This window comes from Corapipo altera, unplaced genomic scaffold (genome assembly GCF_003945725.1).
Source record: "Corapipo altera isolate COAL_440 unplaced genomic scaffold, ASM394572v1 44, whole genome shotgun sequence".
NCBI lineage: Eukaryota > Metazoa > Chordata > Aves > Passeriformes > Pipridae > Corapipo > Corapipo altera.
In genome coordinates, this window is record NW_020884880.1 from 13,571,728 (window position 1) to 13,592,259 (window position 20,532).

The 20,532-nt window shown below is 39.4% G+C and overlaps 1 protein-coding gene across 1 annotated transcript in view; it reads left to right on the plus strand.

Annotated features, from left to right (window-relative positions):
- CHN2 (chimerin 2) overlaps positions 1–20,532 on the plus strand; it is a 162,141-nt gene that overhangs the window by 87,467 nt on the left and 54,142 nt on the right. Inside the window, exons 4-6 of the mRNA XM_027639212.1 lie at positions 3,571–3,602; positions 6,715–6,828; positions 8,373–8,661. Coding sequence (XP_027495013.1) covers positions 3,571–3,602; positions 6,715–6,828; positions 8,373–8,661 — 435 coding nt within the window. The remainder of the gene's footprint in view (positions 1–3,570; positions 3,603–6,714; positions 6,829–8,372; positions 8,662–20,532) is intronic.

Consider the following 20,532-nt stretch of genomic DNA (forward strand, 5'->3'; position numbering starts at 1 on the left):
TTTTAGTGGAGAAGGCACAACCATTTAATTTATCCTCTATATGGGAGAAGTAAGAGCAAGCTGCGGTGCTCTTTAAGGCAAAATATATTTTCACTAGTGAAGACCTATAATTTGTCATATGTAATTTTCCTCGTTTGTGTACTTTGTTTATGTCTGTTAGCATAAGAGTTCTAAATGACTCAAGCTGTCTGATCTCCCCCCTTACTCAGTGTCTAGGAAGATGGGCCAGTGATGTACAAAACTAACTGGTCACCTGGGAAAGGTGGCTCTTTTTTCAGCAAGGAAATTGTGAGGGCTATATGGAAAGTGATGAAAGTGTTCTTTACAGCCATTACCTATGCAAAAAACCCTAAATGTGTGTGTGTTCAGAATAAGGCTGATTGCTCTGGACTCCTACCACCAGGAAACAGTCACTTTCCTACCTGTGGATTTTCTGTTCTTTCCAGCGCTAAGAATTCTCTTAGGTGGATCTGCTTGACTTTGTGTGTGCAAACCCATTGATAGCAGGAGAGGGAAAGCTAATCCCAACTGAATTTCAGTCACCTTTGGCTTCTGGAATATATAGAATTTCCCTTGAAGTTTTTACAGAGTCTGCAGTCGCGCAAAACAGACCTACTGGCTCCTTTGATATTTTTAAGCCTCTGCTTCATCAATTGTGCAGGCTTTTGGTTTATTTCCAGGTTCAGTCCAACATTCTGGTTTTGATCTGGAGACCCTGATGGTATTTTTGATCTTTTATTTTGCTTTACCTTTGTTTCCTTGTGTTTTCCTAGTGGTGAAGTTGGAGAGAAATAGGAGAGAAATTATTATTTCAGGGTAAAGATTGCAGTGAGGGCACGGGGGGATTTTTATATTCTGGGGCACTTGGATGGTCTGACAGATCTGGAGCTTCATTTCAGGAAATGCTACTATATCTTTTCTGTCCAAAGCCAAATACTGAAGTTGTGGCTATTTTAGACACACGGATGCTAAAAGATGTTGGAGCGAAGGTTTCTGTTTTATGAATAGAGGAGTAGATGGGCTTTGTGTGGATTCTCAGAAGAGCAAATCTTTTAGTTTGTGAACAGCAGGAAAAGTGGAAATCACATTATCCAGGGTGGCTCAGTCAGTTGCTAGTTAAATGATAAAAGTTTCACCGATAAATTTGTATTTTTCTATAAATGGCATGAGAAGAATAAAAAAGGTGCCTCCATTTGTTCAAGGAGTTACTTCCAGATTGCTTTTATACTTTATGTGTATATTTAGTTATATGGGGGGGAGTAATTTATATTTGGGGGGAGCTTGTACTTAAAGCTAATTTTGAGGGTGGGTGCTAGTGCTGTTAATTCATTTTTCTGAGGTAGATTTGAAGTGTTGGGGTTTATTTAGTGTATAAACGCAATCAAGGTAAATCTGTATCTTTAAATAGAAGGAGATTCTGACTACTGAATGAAAGTCATGCTTTACCTTCTATAGTCTAAAGGTTTTATTTGGCCTTCCATGGGAATGAAAGAGCAATGTGTTCACTCCTTGTCCCAAATTTCAGTATACTGAGTGGCCTTTGATTCCATGAAAGAGAAAATTGTATGTGGGGGTCTTACCTAACCCATCTTCTGATACCCATTTTTTAATTGAGATCCCAGCTAAATATATGCTTTCAAGGGTTATTAAGGTTTGTAAGGATGACAGGAAGGCTGCTCAGTTCCAAGATAATAAAGTCATATAGGGTTATTGAAGATGAATATATGAACAACGTCCTTTTAGAGGTAATATATCTTTTTCTTGATATTATTTTTTTTTACTTATAAAAATAGAAAATTTAAAAAATTGAATTCATACACTTTCTTTTCTGAGTTCCCATATATGCACATAGAAACACAGAACCTGCACTTGGCAATTCCTTTGATTTTGCTCTCTCTTCACTTCTGTGTTTGCTTCCCCCTCTTATTCCTGCCCCTCAGAACTCAAAAATGTTTGTATCAAGGTATTATTCCTAGGCAGGAGTTTCAAGGGTTTGATACTGCTATTGTTAGTGCCGTGCTAGAAAAGAAATGCCGAGCTGGGAAAGAAGCACAGTAAGGACTTGATTGAACTCCCATAGGTCTTCCATTGAAGATTCTCATTATTTTGTACAGACTTTTGTTCATCTTGTGCTGTGTTGTAGCCTCAGTGACTGCAGGGTAGAAATTCAACTGCTTCGCTTTAGTGCATGGCGTGTAGATTATTGAATCAAAAATGTGACAGTTATGCATTTGCTATTCAGGAAAAGAAAAAAAGAAAAAAGGAAAACCTTCATCAATTTAAAATTTTTATGAGTGAAATAATGAGATATCATGAAAACAAGAACAAGAGTTCTTGTTTCCAGCCAGATAAAATGGGGTAAAATCACCTAAATTTTTTTTTATGCTAAAGGATGAAACAGTTTTATGCTAAAGGATGAAACAGTCTTGAAACCACAATTTCTCTACGTGTGTGTTAGCATGCATGAAGTAGTAATTCCATTGATATAGACTTCTTTATTGAGATATACAGGCACTCAGATAATCTTTTTCAATAATTTGGAGAATTTATGTGTATCTTCTATGGAAGTTCTGTCCTGCTTCTTGTATGAAAGCACTGACTGAAGCTGCAGCGCGGCGAGACGACACCATTGAAAAAGCGCTGCAGCTGGGAGAAGGGGCAGCTCTTTATAAAGACACTTCTATGGGAATACGCCTGAAAAAAAAACCCCAACCCTGTGATTAGTAATTAGCGACGGCCGCGCGCGTGTTAATTGGCCGAGCCCCCGTGAGGGCCCGTGCAAGGCGGGGGAGCGGCGCCCCCTGCCGGCCCTGCCCGGCCCCGCCGCGGGGATGGGGGGACACGGGCCGAGGGGGGACACTGGGAGCTGCTTTTTTGGGAGCGGGTCGCGGTGCCAGGCCTGCCCAGGGCTTCTGGGTGAGGCAGTGACCTCCCTAAAAGTTGGTTCGACGATCTTTGAAATAACTGGGAGTCTTTCCGGCAACTTGGAGTGTGCTCTGGGTCCGGCCCGCAAATTCTTGAGACTTCTAGGATTTTGAGGCTTATGTCTAAATACAGAAACCTTTTTTTCCCCAAGAATATTAAATTTTTTATCTTCCATCTGTTGCCATATATAGGCAATATTTGCAAAAAATGCAAATAAATGGTATCTAAATGTACATAAATATATATAGTATATGCACATATTGTATATATAACATATATAAATGTATACAAAGTGTATATAACAAAAATTGTCTTACTTTATATTATAAATGCTAGATTGGCAAAACCGTAGTAAAATATTCTTTATCTGCTTGGTCAGATTTTATACAATTAGGTGCAGTTCTGTTTTATCACCACTGATACATGTTATTTCTCCCAGAAATCCATCAATAAAACCACCTCCTCTGTTTTTCATTTTTCTCTTCTTCTGCGTTGTCACACTCCAGTCACAGGTTTGAAACTGCAGAACTTCATCACTTAAATGGGTGCAGTAGTCCTCATTAATATACAAGTATAATTTATTTTTCTGTAGTTTATTTTAAAATGAATGTTTTTAATATTTTTTTCCTTTCTTTCAAAATATAGGTGGAGAACAGGCCAAAGTATTATGGAAGAGAGTAAGTATTTTCCTCTTTTATATATTTGTTGGGTGTATCCAAAAGTTACTGTTCTAGAACTAAAAAAGAAAGACACAATGGAGGTCTAATAAAATATTTAATTTTACCTTTCACTTCAACTAGGAACCAAATATATTGAAAGCCTAATGATTTAGCTATGTTTCAGTCCAGCACTGCTGCTCACAATCCATGGATTATGCTGCTGTGTGAGCCTGCATGTTTATTTTGCTTTTCTCATGAGAGTTTGGGAAAAGAAATATTGTCTGAGGTACTTCATCCTTTTTTGGTTTTGGTTGTCGCTTATACGTCCCAGTGGTCCTGCAATGGCCTAGGGAGGAGAGAAGCACATGTCTCTCTCACTGCCTTTTTGTGTATGTTCCTATGCTTTCCCCATCCTACACGGCTGTGGAAGTGTGTGTGTATCCTACTGCATGTGTAAGTGCTGTTCTCCCTGCTGAAGTTACGAGGTTCAAAATACCCAAAGAAGAGGTGTATTTTTATTGTAAGGAATATAACAAACCACTAGAGTATAATTCCTTTGTGCTCAGCAGTCTTCTTGCCCCTAAATAGCTTGGAAGGGGCTGGGTCATGCATTGCATGGAGATTTGGGCCGGTGAAGTTGAGGGGCGTTGCCACCGCAGCAGCCACCAGACCTGCTATTTGGCCTTTACTAATCTGCTGAGACCCCAGCCCTTATCTCTTACTTAGATCCCATGTTCTACTTTTCCTCCCATCCCAGACCATCTGTGTTTAGTGATCCTTTTCTACCATCAGAAACCTCAAGAGCCTGTAGCTTTGCCCCTAATTACCGAAGTTTCATTTTTTAAATATTGTCTTTAGCAGCAAGGAATTCAGATCTAGCCACTAGAGTACAACAGAGCTGAAGACTAGTTGAGTAACACATCACACTTCCTACAGCAGGACTTGTAAAACCATTGCTGGAGTCTCTTATCCAGGGACCTGCCTGGGTTTGTGGAGCAGCAGGGCTAGTGGAAACTGTAAGATGTCACCTTGGTGAACCTGCCCACACAAGATCACATTAGTTGTTATCATACAGAAAGAAGATTTCAGAAGCACTGGGGAAGTCCTATAAAAACAATTGACTCAGTGTTTAGTGGTGCTTGGAAAGAGAAACAGGAATTTTTAGGTAAAGAAACTGAAAAAAAAAATATTACTATATAAATCTGTGATGTGGCTGCATTTTAAATAGGGCATATAGTTCTAGTGCCTCTCTACCCCTTTCTCCTCCATGCTTTTTACAAAGATGGTAGAAGAAATGAAAGGTATGGCGAAGGACAACAATGGTGGAGTAAAGGGATGCAACTAGGGATGACAGCTCTTACCACAGATAAAAATGAACAGGTCTTCCTCAGTGAGTGTCCAAGAGAGGGACATGCACAGTGTCCTTCTCAAGTTCATTGCCATGGGCAGCTGCAGAGACCAAAAGCACCAAGATCTTAAAGGGCTTACAAGTGAGACTCTCAAATTCATGAAGGGTAAGGTCACAACTGATCAGACACAATTGCGGCTAAACCAGTGATGGATGGACAGGAATGTGAAGTGAAAGAAATATGTCACTGCTTCCTACAAACCTGTAAGCATTTCTTGTCAGCTGCTGTCAGAAGCAGGCATCTGAGTTCAGAGGAACTTGTACCCTGTACAAGCTGTTTTCATGCTCTTAAAAAAATGTACTAAAATATCCATAAGAAGGCTTGGATTACCCAGTGCTTACCACCCGTGGATAAAGAAATTTCACAGGTGCCCCAAGTATTTGTGAAATGGATCACAGGGAGAGCTTTTGTCCAAATATCTAACCTACAGCCTGGTATGTTTTATAATACATTTCTTTTGGGGAATAGCTTATGCTCATTATTTGTAATTAGAATTATGAATTGCCTTAAGTTTACTCGTAAAGTCATGCTTAAATTATGTCATTTAGGGGATGATCATTTCAATTTGGATGGAGCAGTGAGTGTGTTTCCCACCTGTACAGACAGAAAAAATTAATCAATTTATGTTACTTTTAATAAAAAGTCACTCTGGAAAGGTAACCTAAACCTAATATTTTCAACATACATTAGTTATGAAAAGACAACATAAAGAGGATGGAACAACAATTGCATTTACATCCAACGTGTTTTTCTTCTCTTTCACTTCCTCCCCAGAGGCAGTGTTAGGGATGTGCCACTTCATATGTATTGTCAGAAAAGATAAAATGCTGAAGGCCAGTACCTTTTAGTGCTTTTTTTCAAACAGCAGCAAAAATAGAAACTTTAAAAACCGCTGAAGAGACCCTCAGAGATTTATCAGCTAGCAAAATGTGCGTAGGAGTTAAAACTCAAACTGCTGTCAAGACTGCATTTATACTGATGGAGAAATCACTGCTAAATATTGATTATCATAAGGTTAATTGTGCATCCTAGGCCCTCTTTCTTTCTTAAAATAGCAATGACAAAAGAATCAAAGAAGTATTGCTTTTCTCCAACACTGAATGAGGACCTCATTGGAATGAAGAAAACAGTATTTTTTTCAGTACTATTCTGTACCTTCCTCCACTTTAATATATGCAGAATGGAATTTTGAATAATTGTTTCCATTTTTGTCTCAGTTTCCCTTACAAATTTGAGGAAGCATTGTTAATATAAAAATTAAGCAAACTGATAATAAGAAAGACCTATAATTTTAATTATATTTAAATATTTATGTATATATATAAAAATAACTGCATACTTAAATATAATAATTCAATGTTTTAAAAATGCCTCTGTGCCTAGTTTTCGATTCTGTTGTAAGGCCTCTAGAAAGGAAACAAGGAATAGGAGTATAGACTCGTAGAAGAGAAAAGTTGTGAAAAGACAGGGCATTTACAGAAAATAATCTTTGGGTGCTGTTGATTGTTATATTGACTGAAACTGCATATAGAGTGTAATTTTTGTTTTGTCTCTGTGCTGAACTTGTCCAGGCTGGATGACTGTTCTGCTGCTTGGACAGTCTCCTGATGGCTTGGATCATGATGCTCTAGAGTGCTGAAGTTTTCAAATGGTTTCTGGGGTGGAGGAGGAGGTATTTCTGGTTGGATTGTTGCATAAGTCACCAAAATGTCTTCCCTTAGGTTTCACGGGATCATTTCTCGGGAGCAAGCAGATGAAATACTTGCTGGCGTAGAAGGAGCATATATTCTTAGAGAAAGCCAGCGGCAACCCGGCTGCTATACTCTTGCTCTCAGGTAAATGGTGTTTTAATAGAGGCTTACAGTTCACATGTAAATGTGTTTAATGGAGGGGATTATATCAGCTTGTTGTAGAAATACATTGTGAAGCATGGAAGGCTGCTGCTCAAAGAAGTAAGAGTCTGTTATTAAACTGAATGAAAAATTCAGTTGTAACCCTAGCTACAAACTCACTGCCCCTCACAGGTGCATTTCCTTGAAAATATGTTCACTCCTTGCTTAGCTGTGTCATTCAAAACCTGGCCATGCAAGTCTTATAGATGCTGTGGGTTAGTGGCAAGAGGACAAGATACTCAGTTGGGTTTTGACAAATCAAACTCATTGGCAATACTTTGCCAATTTTTATAGCATTATTACTTCTGTGAGACACGCACAAACTAAAAGTCTGCATTTTTACCCTTCTGCTGGTAAACTAGGAGGAAAAATCCTTTAAGGACTTACCCCAAGTGTCTGTGATACAGTGCTGAAATCATGCTTAAAATTTGTATGGATGTGCAGATGGTAAAGCTGGAAAAGCTAGTGAGTCATGCCAACTAAAAAGTGTTGTAAATTAAAACCAACTTCTGTCAGCTGAAAAAGAACAAACAATTTTTTAGGGTTTTGGAGAGAGATTTCAAAATAAAATGTTGTAAAAAATACTAAAGGATGAGAATTGTGGCAAAATGTCTATTGTTTTGATGCAACAGCATGATTTCTAAACCCATCCGGATAATAATGTGTAGAATAAAAAACTGAATTTGATTATAAATTAGGAATTCATATGAAAAATGTGGGTGAAAAATAAGAGTCTTAAACACTTTGATTTGAATTCCTAATAAAGTATGCAGAGACATGCAGTTTTGATGCAATATAAGGACCATTTAACCCAATATCATATCTTTGAGTCCTTTAAGCAGTAGTGGGATTCCAACCTCAGTGTTGCAAACTGAATATGCTACTACAGCACTCTGATTTTTAAAACACTTAAAAAACCCCCAGTAGATTACACCTGCCATAAATAGGACCAGAGTTTTCCCACATAATTTTAGGTATTTAATTGGGCCCTGAATTAGGAGCTTGGTCTCCCTAGCTTCCTCAGAGACCGTGATTCAGGCCCTTAGAATTTGAATTGCTTGCTAGAGATGCCCATCTCTTTTCATTGAGTGTAAATATACCCATGGTGGTTAAGCACGGGCTTTCTGCACCTCAAAAATGATTCAGGATGGAAAAGCCTTTAACACAGTTATGCATCCCAGTGCAAACATGCCTTTCCAATTGCTGTGCTAGTTCCCATAGGAGTTAGATTTAATCACGTACATCTGGGTCACGTAGCTTGTCGTGGAGACTTGGCCTCAGCTCTGTGGTCCAGTCCATGTGATGCAGTCAAGTTTGGATTCAAATTTGGGTTGGTCTCTCCACAGAGATCCAGTTGCAGCTGTGTGCATGTTCCATATGTAATCCAGACATATAGGTTTGTCAGTGAAATCATCTCCTGAGTGTTTTGCCAGTCTGAATTCTCTCTCTCTTTCTTCTCTCCCTCCTCTTTTTTTTGGTATTTGCAGATTTGGTAATCAGACCCTAAACTACAGGTTGTTCTATGATGGGAAGCACTTTGTTGGGGAAAAAAGGTTTGAATCAATCCACGATCTGGTTACAGATGGCTTGATAACATTGTATATAGAAACAAAGGCTTCTGAGTATATTTCCAAAATGACAACAAACCCCATATATGAGCACATTGGATATGCCACTTTGCTTAGAGAAAAAGTGTCCCGGAGGCTGAGCAGAACAAAAAATGAATCCTCAAGAAAAGCAAGTGTAACAAGTGAAGAAAATACTCCAGTTGAAAAGGTAAGTATTCAGTTTCAAATCTGGGGAATTAATACCAGTCTTTTTATCAAATCTAAGAGGAATACTTTGATAAGTATTGCTATCCCACTGAAAAGTTTATGTCCTGTTAATATGATATTGGCTCCAAACTCATATTTGACTGGAGCTTATGGTGAAAACTCCAATAAGTACCAAATGCAAATGTTTTCACCATGAAAATATAATGGTATGTACCATTTAACTTAAGAACTGCATCTAAAATTGAGCACAAGTTATATTTATCCATGTATGCTCAAACATTTTCCACAGTAGGATTGTGAATCTGGTTCCCACTGACCCTTCACCACAGCTCAAGTTTGTTACCTTTCTGTACATGGTCCAAAGCTCCTCTTCTCTGCCAAGCCTTTGGTGGATGGGTCTCAAATTGGAATCCTGTGTGTTTTCTTCCCTTTCTTCTCATGGATCTTAAATTGGGATGTTATCTGTTTGCTTCCCTTTCTTCTTGCTCTTCTCATTTGAAGTGGGCTTTCCTTGATCTCCTTCTCATGCACCTGTATCCCATAGCATTGTATGGACTAGGACTTATTTATATGATGATAAATTGAGAATTCTGTGCAATTAGGAACCATTTGAAGATGTAAAATCAGGAATTATTTTACATATGAGAAGCAGCCTTGTAAGCAGTGATATGGATGTTTTCACTTCCTGGGTGGTAACTTTTTTTTGAGTCTGGTCCTTGTGCTGAATTGACTTACTGACATTTGTTAAGTGCACTTCAGCATGACTGTTGATTTTAGTGTTTGGTATACTGGCTGGCTAGTTGAGAACTAGAGACAGTTTGGGAAGCAGGGAGTGAATTTGCTGTCATGAAGAACATGAAAAGAGATCAGCTTCTCTGTATGTATCCTCGTCTCTCTTGGACATTTCTGGCAGAATTATCTGTTGGGTTCACATATCTACATTGGCTGATTATGTGCTGGTTTGGATTTCTCAGTAATAATAATTGCTTGAATAATTGATCTGACATGTAAACATCCTCTGTAACAAATTAATTCCATTAACAATGACATTTTTTAGGGAAGGTGTACTGACACAGGGAAGGCCTTTGGAGAGCGGTACAACAACAAGTTCTCCATTCACATTTTATTTCAAAATTAACCTACTGATGACAATAGCTTTTGGTTCAATTGAATGGTATTTTAGTATTTAAGAGAAGTAGATGCCATTAAAACATCCAATGCTCCTTCAGTTGATTCCTGTGATTGGACACTAATTGATATTTAATTCTGTAGCAGGCATAAGAAAGGGAATTTTTGCTTTATTTAAGGCACAATAAGAAATAGACATAGTGCAGTGTGACAAACTTTTTTTGTGTTGGTGTTTTTGTGTAACAGAATGGTCCAGAGGTCATTCTGGAACTGGACCATCACTGGGATGATTGTAAATATTATTACATTACTGTAGTGTAATAAAGCAATCCTGACAATCGAAGATCATGCTACATTCTCTAGGAAATCAGGAAAATTTGTTTTGTGCAAGGAAAAATACAGTTTCAAAATTGTTTCATTTTACTTACAGTTCTTGCAGTTGAGGAGCAATGGTCTTTTGTAATTCTCAAAGGCCTCGGAGGGGTTTGCTCTAGTACTGTATATTTCACAACAGATTGTCTTTTCTGTTGTGCTCGGAGTTGGATGTCATTCTTAAGGTTGGTACTGTAAAAACTCTTTTAGGCCAACAGAAGGCAAACTGTTGCTGAAGGGACCTGTGCCCTCTCTCCTTCATCACCGCCTCTTTGCTGACCTACAGTTTTATGCAGCTACACAATAGGTGACACCAAAAAATGGCTCTAGATTAAAACTGACCCAGCTAGAAGAAAAAACACATGAATTTTCAGCCAGATCTGCTACCTGATCCACCTCACATGAGTGGAAATGCAGCACAGAGGAGAAAGTAATACTCTTTTCTCATAACAGCTCAAGAAATTATCATCTTGGCTTAAAGTGAGTGGAGTGCTGCATTCTTAGTTCCAGATACCTGTGCTTGAAAATGTTTGGACTTGTAACACACTGTCAATAGTGAAAACACATTTCTGGACCTCATTAGTGATTGTATTAGGTCTTCTTTTGTATTGTAGCTGAATGAAATTTAAATGTTTAGAGTATTATTTACCTCTGAGGTGGTTCATGATGTGAAAGACAGTACCCCAGGTCCTTACCCTACAAGGACTGGTGCTCATATCGATTTCTCTGTGTGCAGGCAGTAGCAGCCTGCAAGGCTGGGCTGTATGGCTGTGCTGTCATGTAAAAATAGCTGGCTTCAGTTAAGCCACTATATTGTTGGCAACCCTTTCTGCCTTCTTCCCACTGAGGGGAAGAGCAGAAGGAGGAATAGCAGCTGTTTCTAACATATTTTCCTTGCCAGGAGAAGTAGGAGCAATCACAGCTATAAGAGGAGTGGGCTAAATAGGCAAGGGAATCTGCTCACAAGCTGAAGACCTGGTGTAGCAACTGAAGCCTATGTTGATGGTCAGGACTCCCAGTGGGCTTCTCTATTGGTACCGGTACTTTTCTAGCATCTCATGTGAAAAAAAGATCACATCAACTAAATTATTAGCAACTGTAAAAAAGCTCACAGAAGTCTGTATGGTGAAGCCTACCGTAGCTGCTTTTGATTCATATGTTCCTGGGGGAAGCTCACGATAGGTTTGATAGCAGACAAAGACTCAGGGGTCATCTTCCCATTTGTTCCTTTCAGTAGCCTCAGATAAAGTATGGACTGGGCTTTGGAATAAACCAGTGAATTTTTGAGCATTTGTTAGTACTAACATACAGGGACTAAGGAGGATAAAGGGAATGTAATGTTTGTTTTTATATAAACTTTAGAAGTCCTCAAATACAACAATATTAAGGGGAAGTAATAGTTCAGTGAGAGCTGTATCAGATGTTTTGCTTGAGGCTGCTGTGTGTTGTACAGCATTTTAGGCAAAGGCCATGGTTCGCCCACAAATCACAACCTTCACTCACTTCAATTACTGCAATAAATTTCAGACCCCTAGAAGTAAGTGAATGAATATTCAGCATGACGTTTTTCTGCAAAGCAAATTCTTTGCTGCATGTGTGAAAAATCATTGATTTTTTTTCTCTGGCCAGTTTAACAGGTAAAATGTTGTTTTTCAATTACTGAGCTGGTTTATTTGAAAGTGCTGCCTAGAGTATTTTGAATGTTTCAGAAATGGTGGGAGAAAGCCATACATGCAGGACAGAAACTTTCATTGTATCTCAGGAATGAGAATTCAATGCTTTAAGGTTAAGCATCAGTACTCCTCTTACCGATTAGGCTCTTTACAAGTGAGATTTTGTTTCACACTGAAACAAATTCCAGAGTGTGAAAGTGCAGCTGAAGGCATTCATCTCCTTAGTGGGTTTGTTAATGCCATCCAGGGAGTCTGTTCGTTCTGTCACCTCCCATGTTGACAGCGGAGATTATTCGATGTCTCAGCCACTCCAGTCCCATCTGCTCCCCATAGGGTAGGTCGGTGCAGAGGGGCCACCAAGGCACAGGCTGGCAGGAGGAGCCAGCATTCAGATCAAATGTCTTGGTACTGCCTGGGGTACCTGTCTGTTCCCATAATGATAATTTCTTTGAGGTTGTAATTAGTGGAGTCATGCCCATTCCAGAAGGGAGATGCAATAATTGGGCTGGATTAAGCTGTTGTTGTTCATGTCTTCTTATTCAACACTTTTTGCAATAGGCCTAAGAAAACATTTATGCTTTAAAGTATTTAATGCGGGTGTTTCATCCAGAAGTTATTTCTGTCTGACTTAAGGAAGCTACTTGATTTTTAGACACAGATTCCAAATTTTGGTCTGAATAGTTTAACAGATGCTTAATCTGAAAGGAGCCATGATGATTTTAAGGAATGAAGTGTTGTGGGAGAACAGCGTGCTGCAAATACTTTCTTACTGGTGTAGGCACTTGTCATTTTACTGGGATCCAGCTTCAACAAGGATTTTGGATAGAGAAACTGGGGTTTTTTGCAAAGAACATTTGAAGATCACATGTTGTCTGTTTAGGATTATGATTTAAACTTGGGCAAGTTGTGATCACCTGCTTTATGTTTGTTCTGCTTATGGAATATGCTGTACTTGCGTCAAATAAACACATACTAGAAGATGTAGAGCAGATAAGTACCCGATACTGGTACATACTGTAATTAATTGCCAGTAGTTCAAGTTAATGGTGAATGTAGAAGTATAACTTGCTGTAACCAATTAATCTTCACATTTAGGAGAGAAAAAATTGCAGGAGACTGTCAGTAAAATATGTAGTTCTGAAACATTTATCGCTACTACATTTTCCTACAAATGCTGCTCTTAACTGCGTCAGCAGTCTTTGTGTCCCAGGCAAGGGGAAAAATATCTTCCATTCTAATCTCTAATCCTACCTCAGCAAGTGTAATTTGGGAAAATATATTCAAAGAATTGAAATGTTAGAAGTAAATGCAAGCTGGAGTTTCATGAAAGCTCTGATCAGGTAAAATCTGTTGCAGTTGCTGATGAGAAGTCATCGTGGTTCCCTGCTCTTGCACTTTCAATCCCACTCCTGTGACCTGCCCTGTGCACTACTGCAACCATCCCTTGCCTTGGGTGGGACCTGGATGCCCTGTGTCAGGCAAAGGCTTTGCCCCACACCTTGTTTCTTTGCTAAGCTAGTCTGATGAGAACAGTAGGCTGGAGTTAAAGAAAACCTTTGGCAGCATTTGAGCTTAATGTGTTTGCAAAAAGAATGATCTTAACCTATCTGACAGGGGACAAACTGTTGGTAAAAGCAGTAAAGATTAAGGAAGGCTTTTTCAGTGCCAGGTCTCTGCTTACATGGATCCTGGCAAAGCTCCCATCAACTTCTCTCCTAGTCAGATCTGGCTCAAACATACTAGCTCAAAAATACTGGCTCAGTTCAAACATACCGGTTGTACATGAAATATGAGTTTGCTTGAAGCCTGAGCTGGAGTGTTTGTTCTGCTCTCTGGATGCAAGTACATGCCAGAAGCAGCACGAGACATTTAATGATGATGGTCTGTACAGAACAGTGTAGCAGTTCGAGCTAAACCAAGAGCAAGCTGTATGTGGAGTCTACGCTTCACAGAAGGACAATGCAGAAAACTGTTGCTGTTTGACATGGTAACCTCTCTGTATCTGTTTTGCTGTAACTCATAACTGGACCTTGAAGTGCAAATGACAGAGCCCATAGTTAATACTGCAGCTAGAACTAAAGAGCTGAAATGATAAGCATATTATGGAGTCTGGGAGGCTGTAGATTTCCTTGGCAGAAAATCCAACACCAGTAATAGACAGATAAGAAAGCTATTCCTATTAAGGCAAAGGTGACAGAAAAGGAAGAATAACTTTGCTAGCAGTTGTAGTTGATATTACTGTCCTCATTAGTTATGCTGCTCACACACAGTTTCCCACAGAAGAAAATGCAGGACTTCCAGGAAAAAATATTTTCTAACATCCCCTAATTGAAGATGTAATCTGGTTTGGAAACTATATTTTAGGGGCACTGCAGTTTTTCTTACATCAAAACTCTACAAGAGACAGTCAATTTTAAGACAACCTTTAGTTTCATTCAATTTTTGTAAGTATTTGCACTTCTACATTGTTATTCACACCACGTTCCTTTCTGAAGGGTTTTTAGCCTCATACTTGCCACTCCAATTTTGTCTCTACATTGAATTTTCTAACTGCTGTTAGCCAATAATAAAGAAATCTTTTCAGTCTTCCATTTATTCATTATTCTTCCAATTCTGCAGCTCCTCTAAACCTCTAATGGTCCTATTACAGGTTGCTAGATAGTGTTTAATTCTCTGCTGGGATGTCTATCCAGATACTGAGCATTTCCTTCCACAGGAGGGCTGCAGGGTACTGTACTGTCCCAGCAGCAGATCTTGGGGTTAAGAAGGTAATGAGCAGAAACATCTGTTCCTGCAGACTCTGGGCTAGAAACACACTGATAATTTGACGTTGTGTGTTTTACATTGCCTTCAACTCCCTGCTTTTTGCAGCATGCTTGGTCGGAACAAATTAATATGCTCACTTCCACATGGTCATTAACAACTGACCATCGTCTTTTATTAGAGGCTATAATCTCACTCCTGTATGCACAACCACAGAATTCACAAGGGACTTGTCCCTGACTGTACCGATTTTGCCTAGAAGATGCTCAGACACCACACTGATAAAAGCAACATAAAGCCTGTTCACAGAGGTGGCCTTTATCTGCAGAGTTAAGTAATACATGCAGGGATAAAAGGTGTGTGGCATTTTTGCTGCTAGAAGCAACAAACTAATACATCAAAATGACTTTGGGAGTAATGAATTCCTCTCATCAGTCACTCGGGCTTGTCCTGCAAAAGTAGTATTCTACACACACGTTACTTACATGTACATACTTAATTGCAGCGTGTCCTGACATGAGTACTTAACTACATACCTGACTGTTAGCAATTCAGCAGTGATTCCATCCAGAATATTCTTTGGTATTATACCACAGCGAGGAGGAGTTTATATTAATACAGTAGATCTACTAGCATATGTATTTTAGTAAACAGTTTTGTATTTCAAATGACAAATATCATCACACTGAAAACATAGTCAGCTGATCATTTTCTTTTGCCCTTCAATATTGGCATTCTGTTGTGTTTTCCAGCTGTGTCTCTTTACAGCTTTTTGTTTGTTTAAAGCATCATAAATATAAAATGGGCAATATATAAGATATAAAAATAAGAAAGCTACCATAGTACAATCATGGAAAGCATCTTTCAATTTCTTCCCTCTAGCTATCTGTGTTTCTGCACAATGTAAGGGACACTGCTTCGTAGTTGACTGCGGCACTCCTATTACCTAATATTTTGCCTCATTAAGCAAGGATTTGTGAAAGGAATAATTTGGATTAATTTTAACAGTCGTCGAAATTGAGGGATTCAAGAGAAAGAGAGGTTCCATTGCAAAGTATTTGCTTACTTTGCTTCCCTGAACTGTTAACATCTCTCCAGGTTCCTGGTTTATGTTATGTTATTACTGTCAGCTTAGAATTCATTTTTGCCTTAAGCATATAAGTGATATAATTATGCCTGAAGAGAGCTTGTAAGTTGGAGACAATACTGATTTACACAAATGACATGATGCAGTGGGTATAATCTGATCCAAATACTACTGAATTAAGGGGAAGACCCCCAAGGATTTCACTGAGTCTTGGAGCAATTCAGGGCATCGCTAAGCATATGGAGCAAAGGTAAATATGAAGTTTGTTACCACCAAAGTGCTTCCCAGTCCAGAGTTTTTGAAAGGTAGCCAAGTGGAAGTGATGTGAAACCTTCATGTCTGAATACCACAACTGTAGATTGAAATTTTCTTGAATGAGAATGTCAGTTTAGTACTAAAAAATTATTCGATACACCAGAAGCACTTATAATAGTCTTAAGGCAAATGCCACTTGGCTCTTCAAGTACAGTACTATATCTGCAGCTAGGCTTTGCTGAATACATAAATTAATCTTTTTCTCCTGGGTATTTTCCTGTTATGAACATGTTAATAATTCTACCAAAGCTAAATGTTTGTTGCATAAAACCCATGCTTGCTTCAATGTATTAAAAATAAAACTTACATGAGGGTATTTTATCTTAGCTTTTATGTTCTTTACACAGTTTGATGGCATTAAATTCATATAAACAAACTTCCATAGGGATTGGGATGGAGCCTTCAGCATAAACATTTCATTTGTCTAGCCACTGGAAAATGAAAAGACATTTTTTAAGTAAAAATCTGTACTTGATTATCTTGCATGAATCTTGAGACACTGTGTAGGAATAGGCACTAAAATTTTGCAAGCACCTTTGAACCGCCATGTTGTGATCTTGGAAGACAAGTGTTCCACTTCTTAAGTATAAGAGAGGTATTAATTTCTGTTGGTGGAGGACTTTGAATTAGTGTCAAAAGGAAAGTATTTAAATAATGACTAGTATTTTTTCTTTATATTTTGATTAGAAAATTTTTAGTCACATGCATGTTTAGGTTATACATTTTCTTGGCTAATCATAAAGAAAAAATAATCTGTCCTCTGTGTTCCTGATGGACACGACAAGAGATGATAGAACTGAAATACAGTGATGGACATTGCAGGTTAGCTATTAAGGGGGGGCAAAAAAACTAACAGTGAAACACTGGGATAGAGTGCCTGGTAGGGGCTGACAAAATCACCCTCATTGTAAGGCATAGAAACATGCTAGAAAACATCTGGAAGAAATGGCATGGATAGCATGTATACCTGAGGCAGACAGGAGAAAAACTGCCTACACTGTTTTCTAGTCCTTTTCTCTCTGTTTTTTTGGATCTGAAAACACATTATTTAGGCTCTGATTCATGTTGGCTAGATCAAGACATCTTACTAATAAAGCTAAGGAGCAGTTATTTGATTCCTCCCAATGCAAGAAGGGTACATCCCACCTTCAATTCAGAATTGCCACTGCACTAGAGAGGAATTAACGGCAGCCACAACCCTAATGTCCAAGGCTTCCACAAAAGGCTTAATGCTACCCACGATACACTAAGTTCTTCCTCTTCTATATCCTCTGCAGACCTGCCAAGGAAAGCCTGGTTTTCTATGTCCCTATGAGCTGACCAGCACTTCTCCCATCATACTCTAGATATTATCCTTTCTGACCATAAAATGTGTATATCATATTCACAGTGTCTTCTTCCATACCCCAGCTGCAGTAGGTTTCATCCCTGAGGCATGTGGGTACTTGGCTGAACTCAGGTGCAGAGCCCCAGCAAATGCACTCTTTTTGTCTGGGCTCTCACCACAGTGAGGTTAGCAGCCTGCACTCACACCCTGCAGCTGGGATACTGGGAATCCAGGTGTAGGTATCTCCCTGGTCACCTTCAGGCTGGGTCAGCAGCTGTCAGTCGGGCACAGTCTCAGGTAGTAGAACTCGACAGCGCTGCTGGGCAGGAGAAGGCAGCAGCCTCAGCAGAATGACAGCTAGTACTGGCCATAGAGAAGAACGTGCTGTTGACTGTTCTCAGCTGAGTTTTGACTACAAAGGTCAGGAACCAGTATTTTTTATAACTGCTCATATTTGGAGAAGAGGACTGTGGTGTGAAAAGTACAAATCGTAACAGTGGGCTCTTTCTTGTAATGTATTCTCAGCCCTGGAGAACAGTGGGACTGCTCACAGTCATCAGCATGGCTTATAAAGAATGAATACTGCCAGTTAGACTTGATTGCCTTTTTGGTAGATTTACAAAAGTACAGAATGAAAAGAATGCAGCAGATGCAGAATAATTGGATTTTTAGCAAAGTAGTACAATGTCTCATGAAATCGCACTCTTGACATTAATTCAAATTGGTTGGCTCATGAACATGGTTTCATGGACCAAAAATAGGTAGAGGAATTTCAAGCAAAGAATAGAGATAGACAACAACATGATAAGCTGGGGAAAGGTGGCTGATGAAGTACTGCAGGGACAGGAGTTTCATTTAAGATTTTTATTGATCTGGAAAAAGTGCAAATCGGATATTACCAAAAACTCAGGATGGTTTGGGCTATGATGTCACTCAGTATAAGAATTTAATCCCTAGGAACATAATGCGTGTATATGACAGAAATATCAAGAGAATCTCAATTAGAATTTGTAAGTAGACAATTTGGCATGTTTTAAGCACATAGAAAGGAGCGAAGCCACATACCTGCAGTAGCTCTTCTTTGGGGAGAGTCATTTGCATTTGAGCCAGGTGTGCCACTATTAAGCGGAGGCTGGAGGTGACAAAGGGGAACATTGCCATACCTTCAGGAGAAATTGTCTCTACTGCTTGTGGAGATGTTACACTTTGAAAGCCTCTTTCCCTGATTTTCTGCTGGTTCATCCATCCATCAAAACAGTACCTATTGCTGTGGTAACTCATCCCCTTTTGGCAAGCTGTAAGCCAGAAATAGTGCTTCACCTTCTCAGGTTAATTGTGCTCAGTACCTGTAGGCAGGGAGAGGTGGAAAGTGCAGGCCAGGTGCCATTTGGCTGATGGTACAAGGCAGCTTTTCTGAAGTCTCTAAGGCTTGTTTGGGACCTTGACAGCAGGAGTGACTCTCCAGGGTCAATTTTCAGTGCCTTCTGGATTTCTCATGGCAGTCTGAGCTGTGGGCTCCTCGAAAAAGAAAGACGGACTGGGAGTGTAGCTTGGCCATTTGCCAGAGTCCATCAGGAACAAAATATTCCCTCAACAAGAAGTTGAGATGGAGCTTTTTGGGGAGGGGAGGGATGGGACAAATGTGCAGAAGGCTTCTCCATATAACTCTGCTAGACTCTATACAACCTAGACATGGAGGGAACAGCTTTGGGAGGAATCAATCAAGATGATTTGTGAATGAAATTGTCCCAATTAAACACTAGGTGGCATATTTACGTTAGAGTTTCCAGGGACTGAATTAGGTGCTGACACCCATTTGTGCTTGTGCAATGAGTGGTTTCATGGGAACATGACCATCTGATGCCTTTCTTTAACAACAAGCATTCATCTTGTTCTTAAAAAATGTGACACGAAGACACCGTTGCTTACTTCAGCCTTAAAGTTAGTCTTTAGCTTCTCAAAGTCACTTTTGTTTTAAAACACAGATTATGAAATGTGCAATTGGGAATAGGTACGTACACGGCAACAGTCGACAGAAGGGCCCAGTCTGAAAGGACTTGTGTAAATAGTGAGGGGGTTAATATGCAAAGACATAGTATGATTTACTTGTTTTGCTTGTCTGAAAGGCTGGATATATAATGCATATATAATGCATTTAAAAATTCAAATGAAGAAAACCTAATATTAATCCTTACATGAATGAAAAGCACAGCTTTTGATTTCAGAGCTGGTGTTTTAAGGTAATGGCATCCAGTGGTTAGGGCTAAATGCTCATTGGCAGAAAATATGCCTTTATTCAGCATGTCTGTGTGAAACTTGCTACATCAACCAGGCTGCAGTTTTATGTACGTTATTGCTTCTCCATCAGTGAAAGAATAAAAGCAGCTCTCTTTTGTTGTGTGAAGAAATACCTTTTCACAAAGTTCATTGTTGAGAAAAGCCAATGTCACAGCCATCACCAGCGCAGAGCACTTAGCCTCTATCAAAAAAATCCTATGTTTAGTATGTCTGGTCTGAAAATTCTTATTTCTTGCTATGGATATTTTAAGAAGACAAATAGATACTTTGGACTAATTGCAGATACTGTGTAGTTAAACTTCCTCAGTACAAGAGATATCTGTATTGCTGGTTGCACAGGTTATTGAAGCTCTCCCTGGAAGGGAGTTGTAGGTTGCTGACCCACATCCCCCACCAGCCAGAATTCTGGGATGAACCCTGCCGTCTGTCAGCCTGCTTTGCCATAACTCATGTATGGATCTCTGAGTTGACAGAACTGGTTATAGCTATTTAGTGTGAACTCTTACAAACAGAATTGGCCATGTAAAAAGGGGGCTAAATATATAGGTCTGAGCTGGGGTATGCTCATGCCAGTGCTGAGGAGTGTGGCAAATAGACCTTGCCATGGGAACAGGATTATGAGGATACATCCTTGCCTTGCCTAACACTAATTGTACCCCAGGCATGCCTGTCCCCTTCAAAGGTAAAACTTTTCCATCCTCTCCTCATGCGCAATAAGTCTGTAGCTATTACACTATAAGATGCCAGGGAATGTGGTAGGGCAAAAGCTGGACCTAATTGCAGCCTGCCAATACCTGAAGAAAGCCTACAAGAAAGATGGAGAGAGACTATAAGGGCATGTAGTGACAGGATGAGGGGGAATGGCTTCAAACTGATTAGATATTAGGAAGAAATTCTGTACTGTGAGGG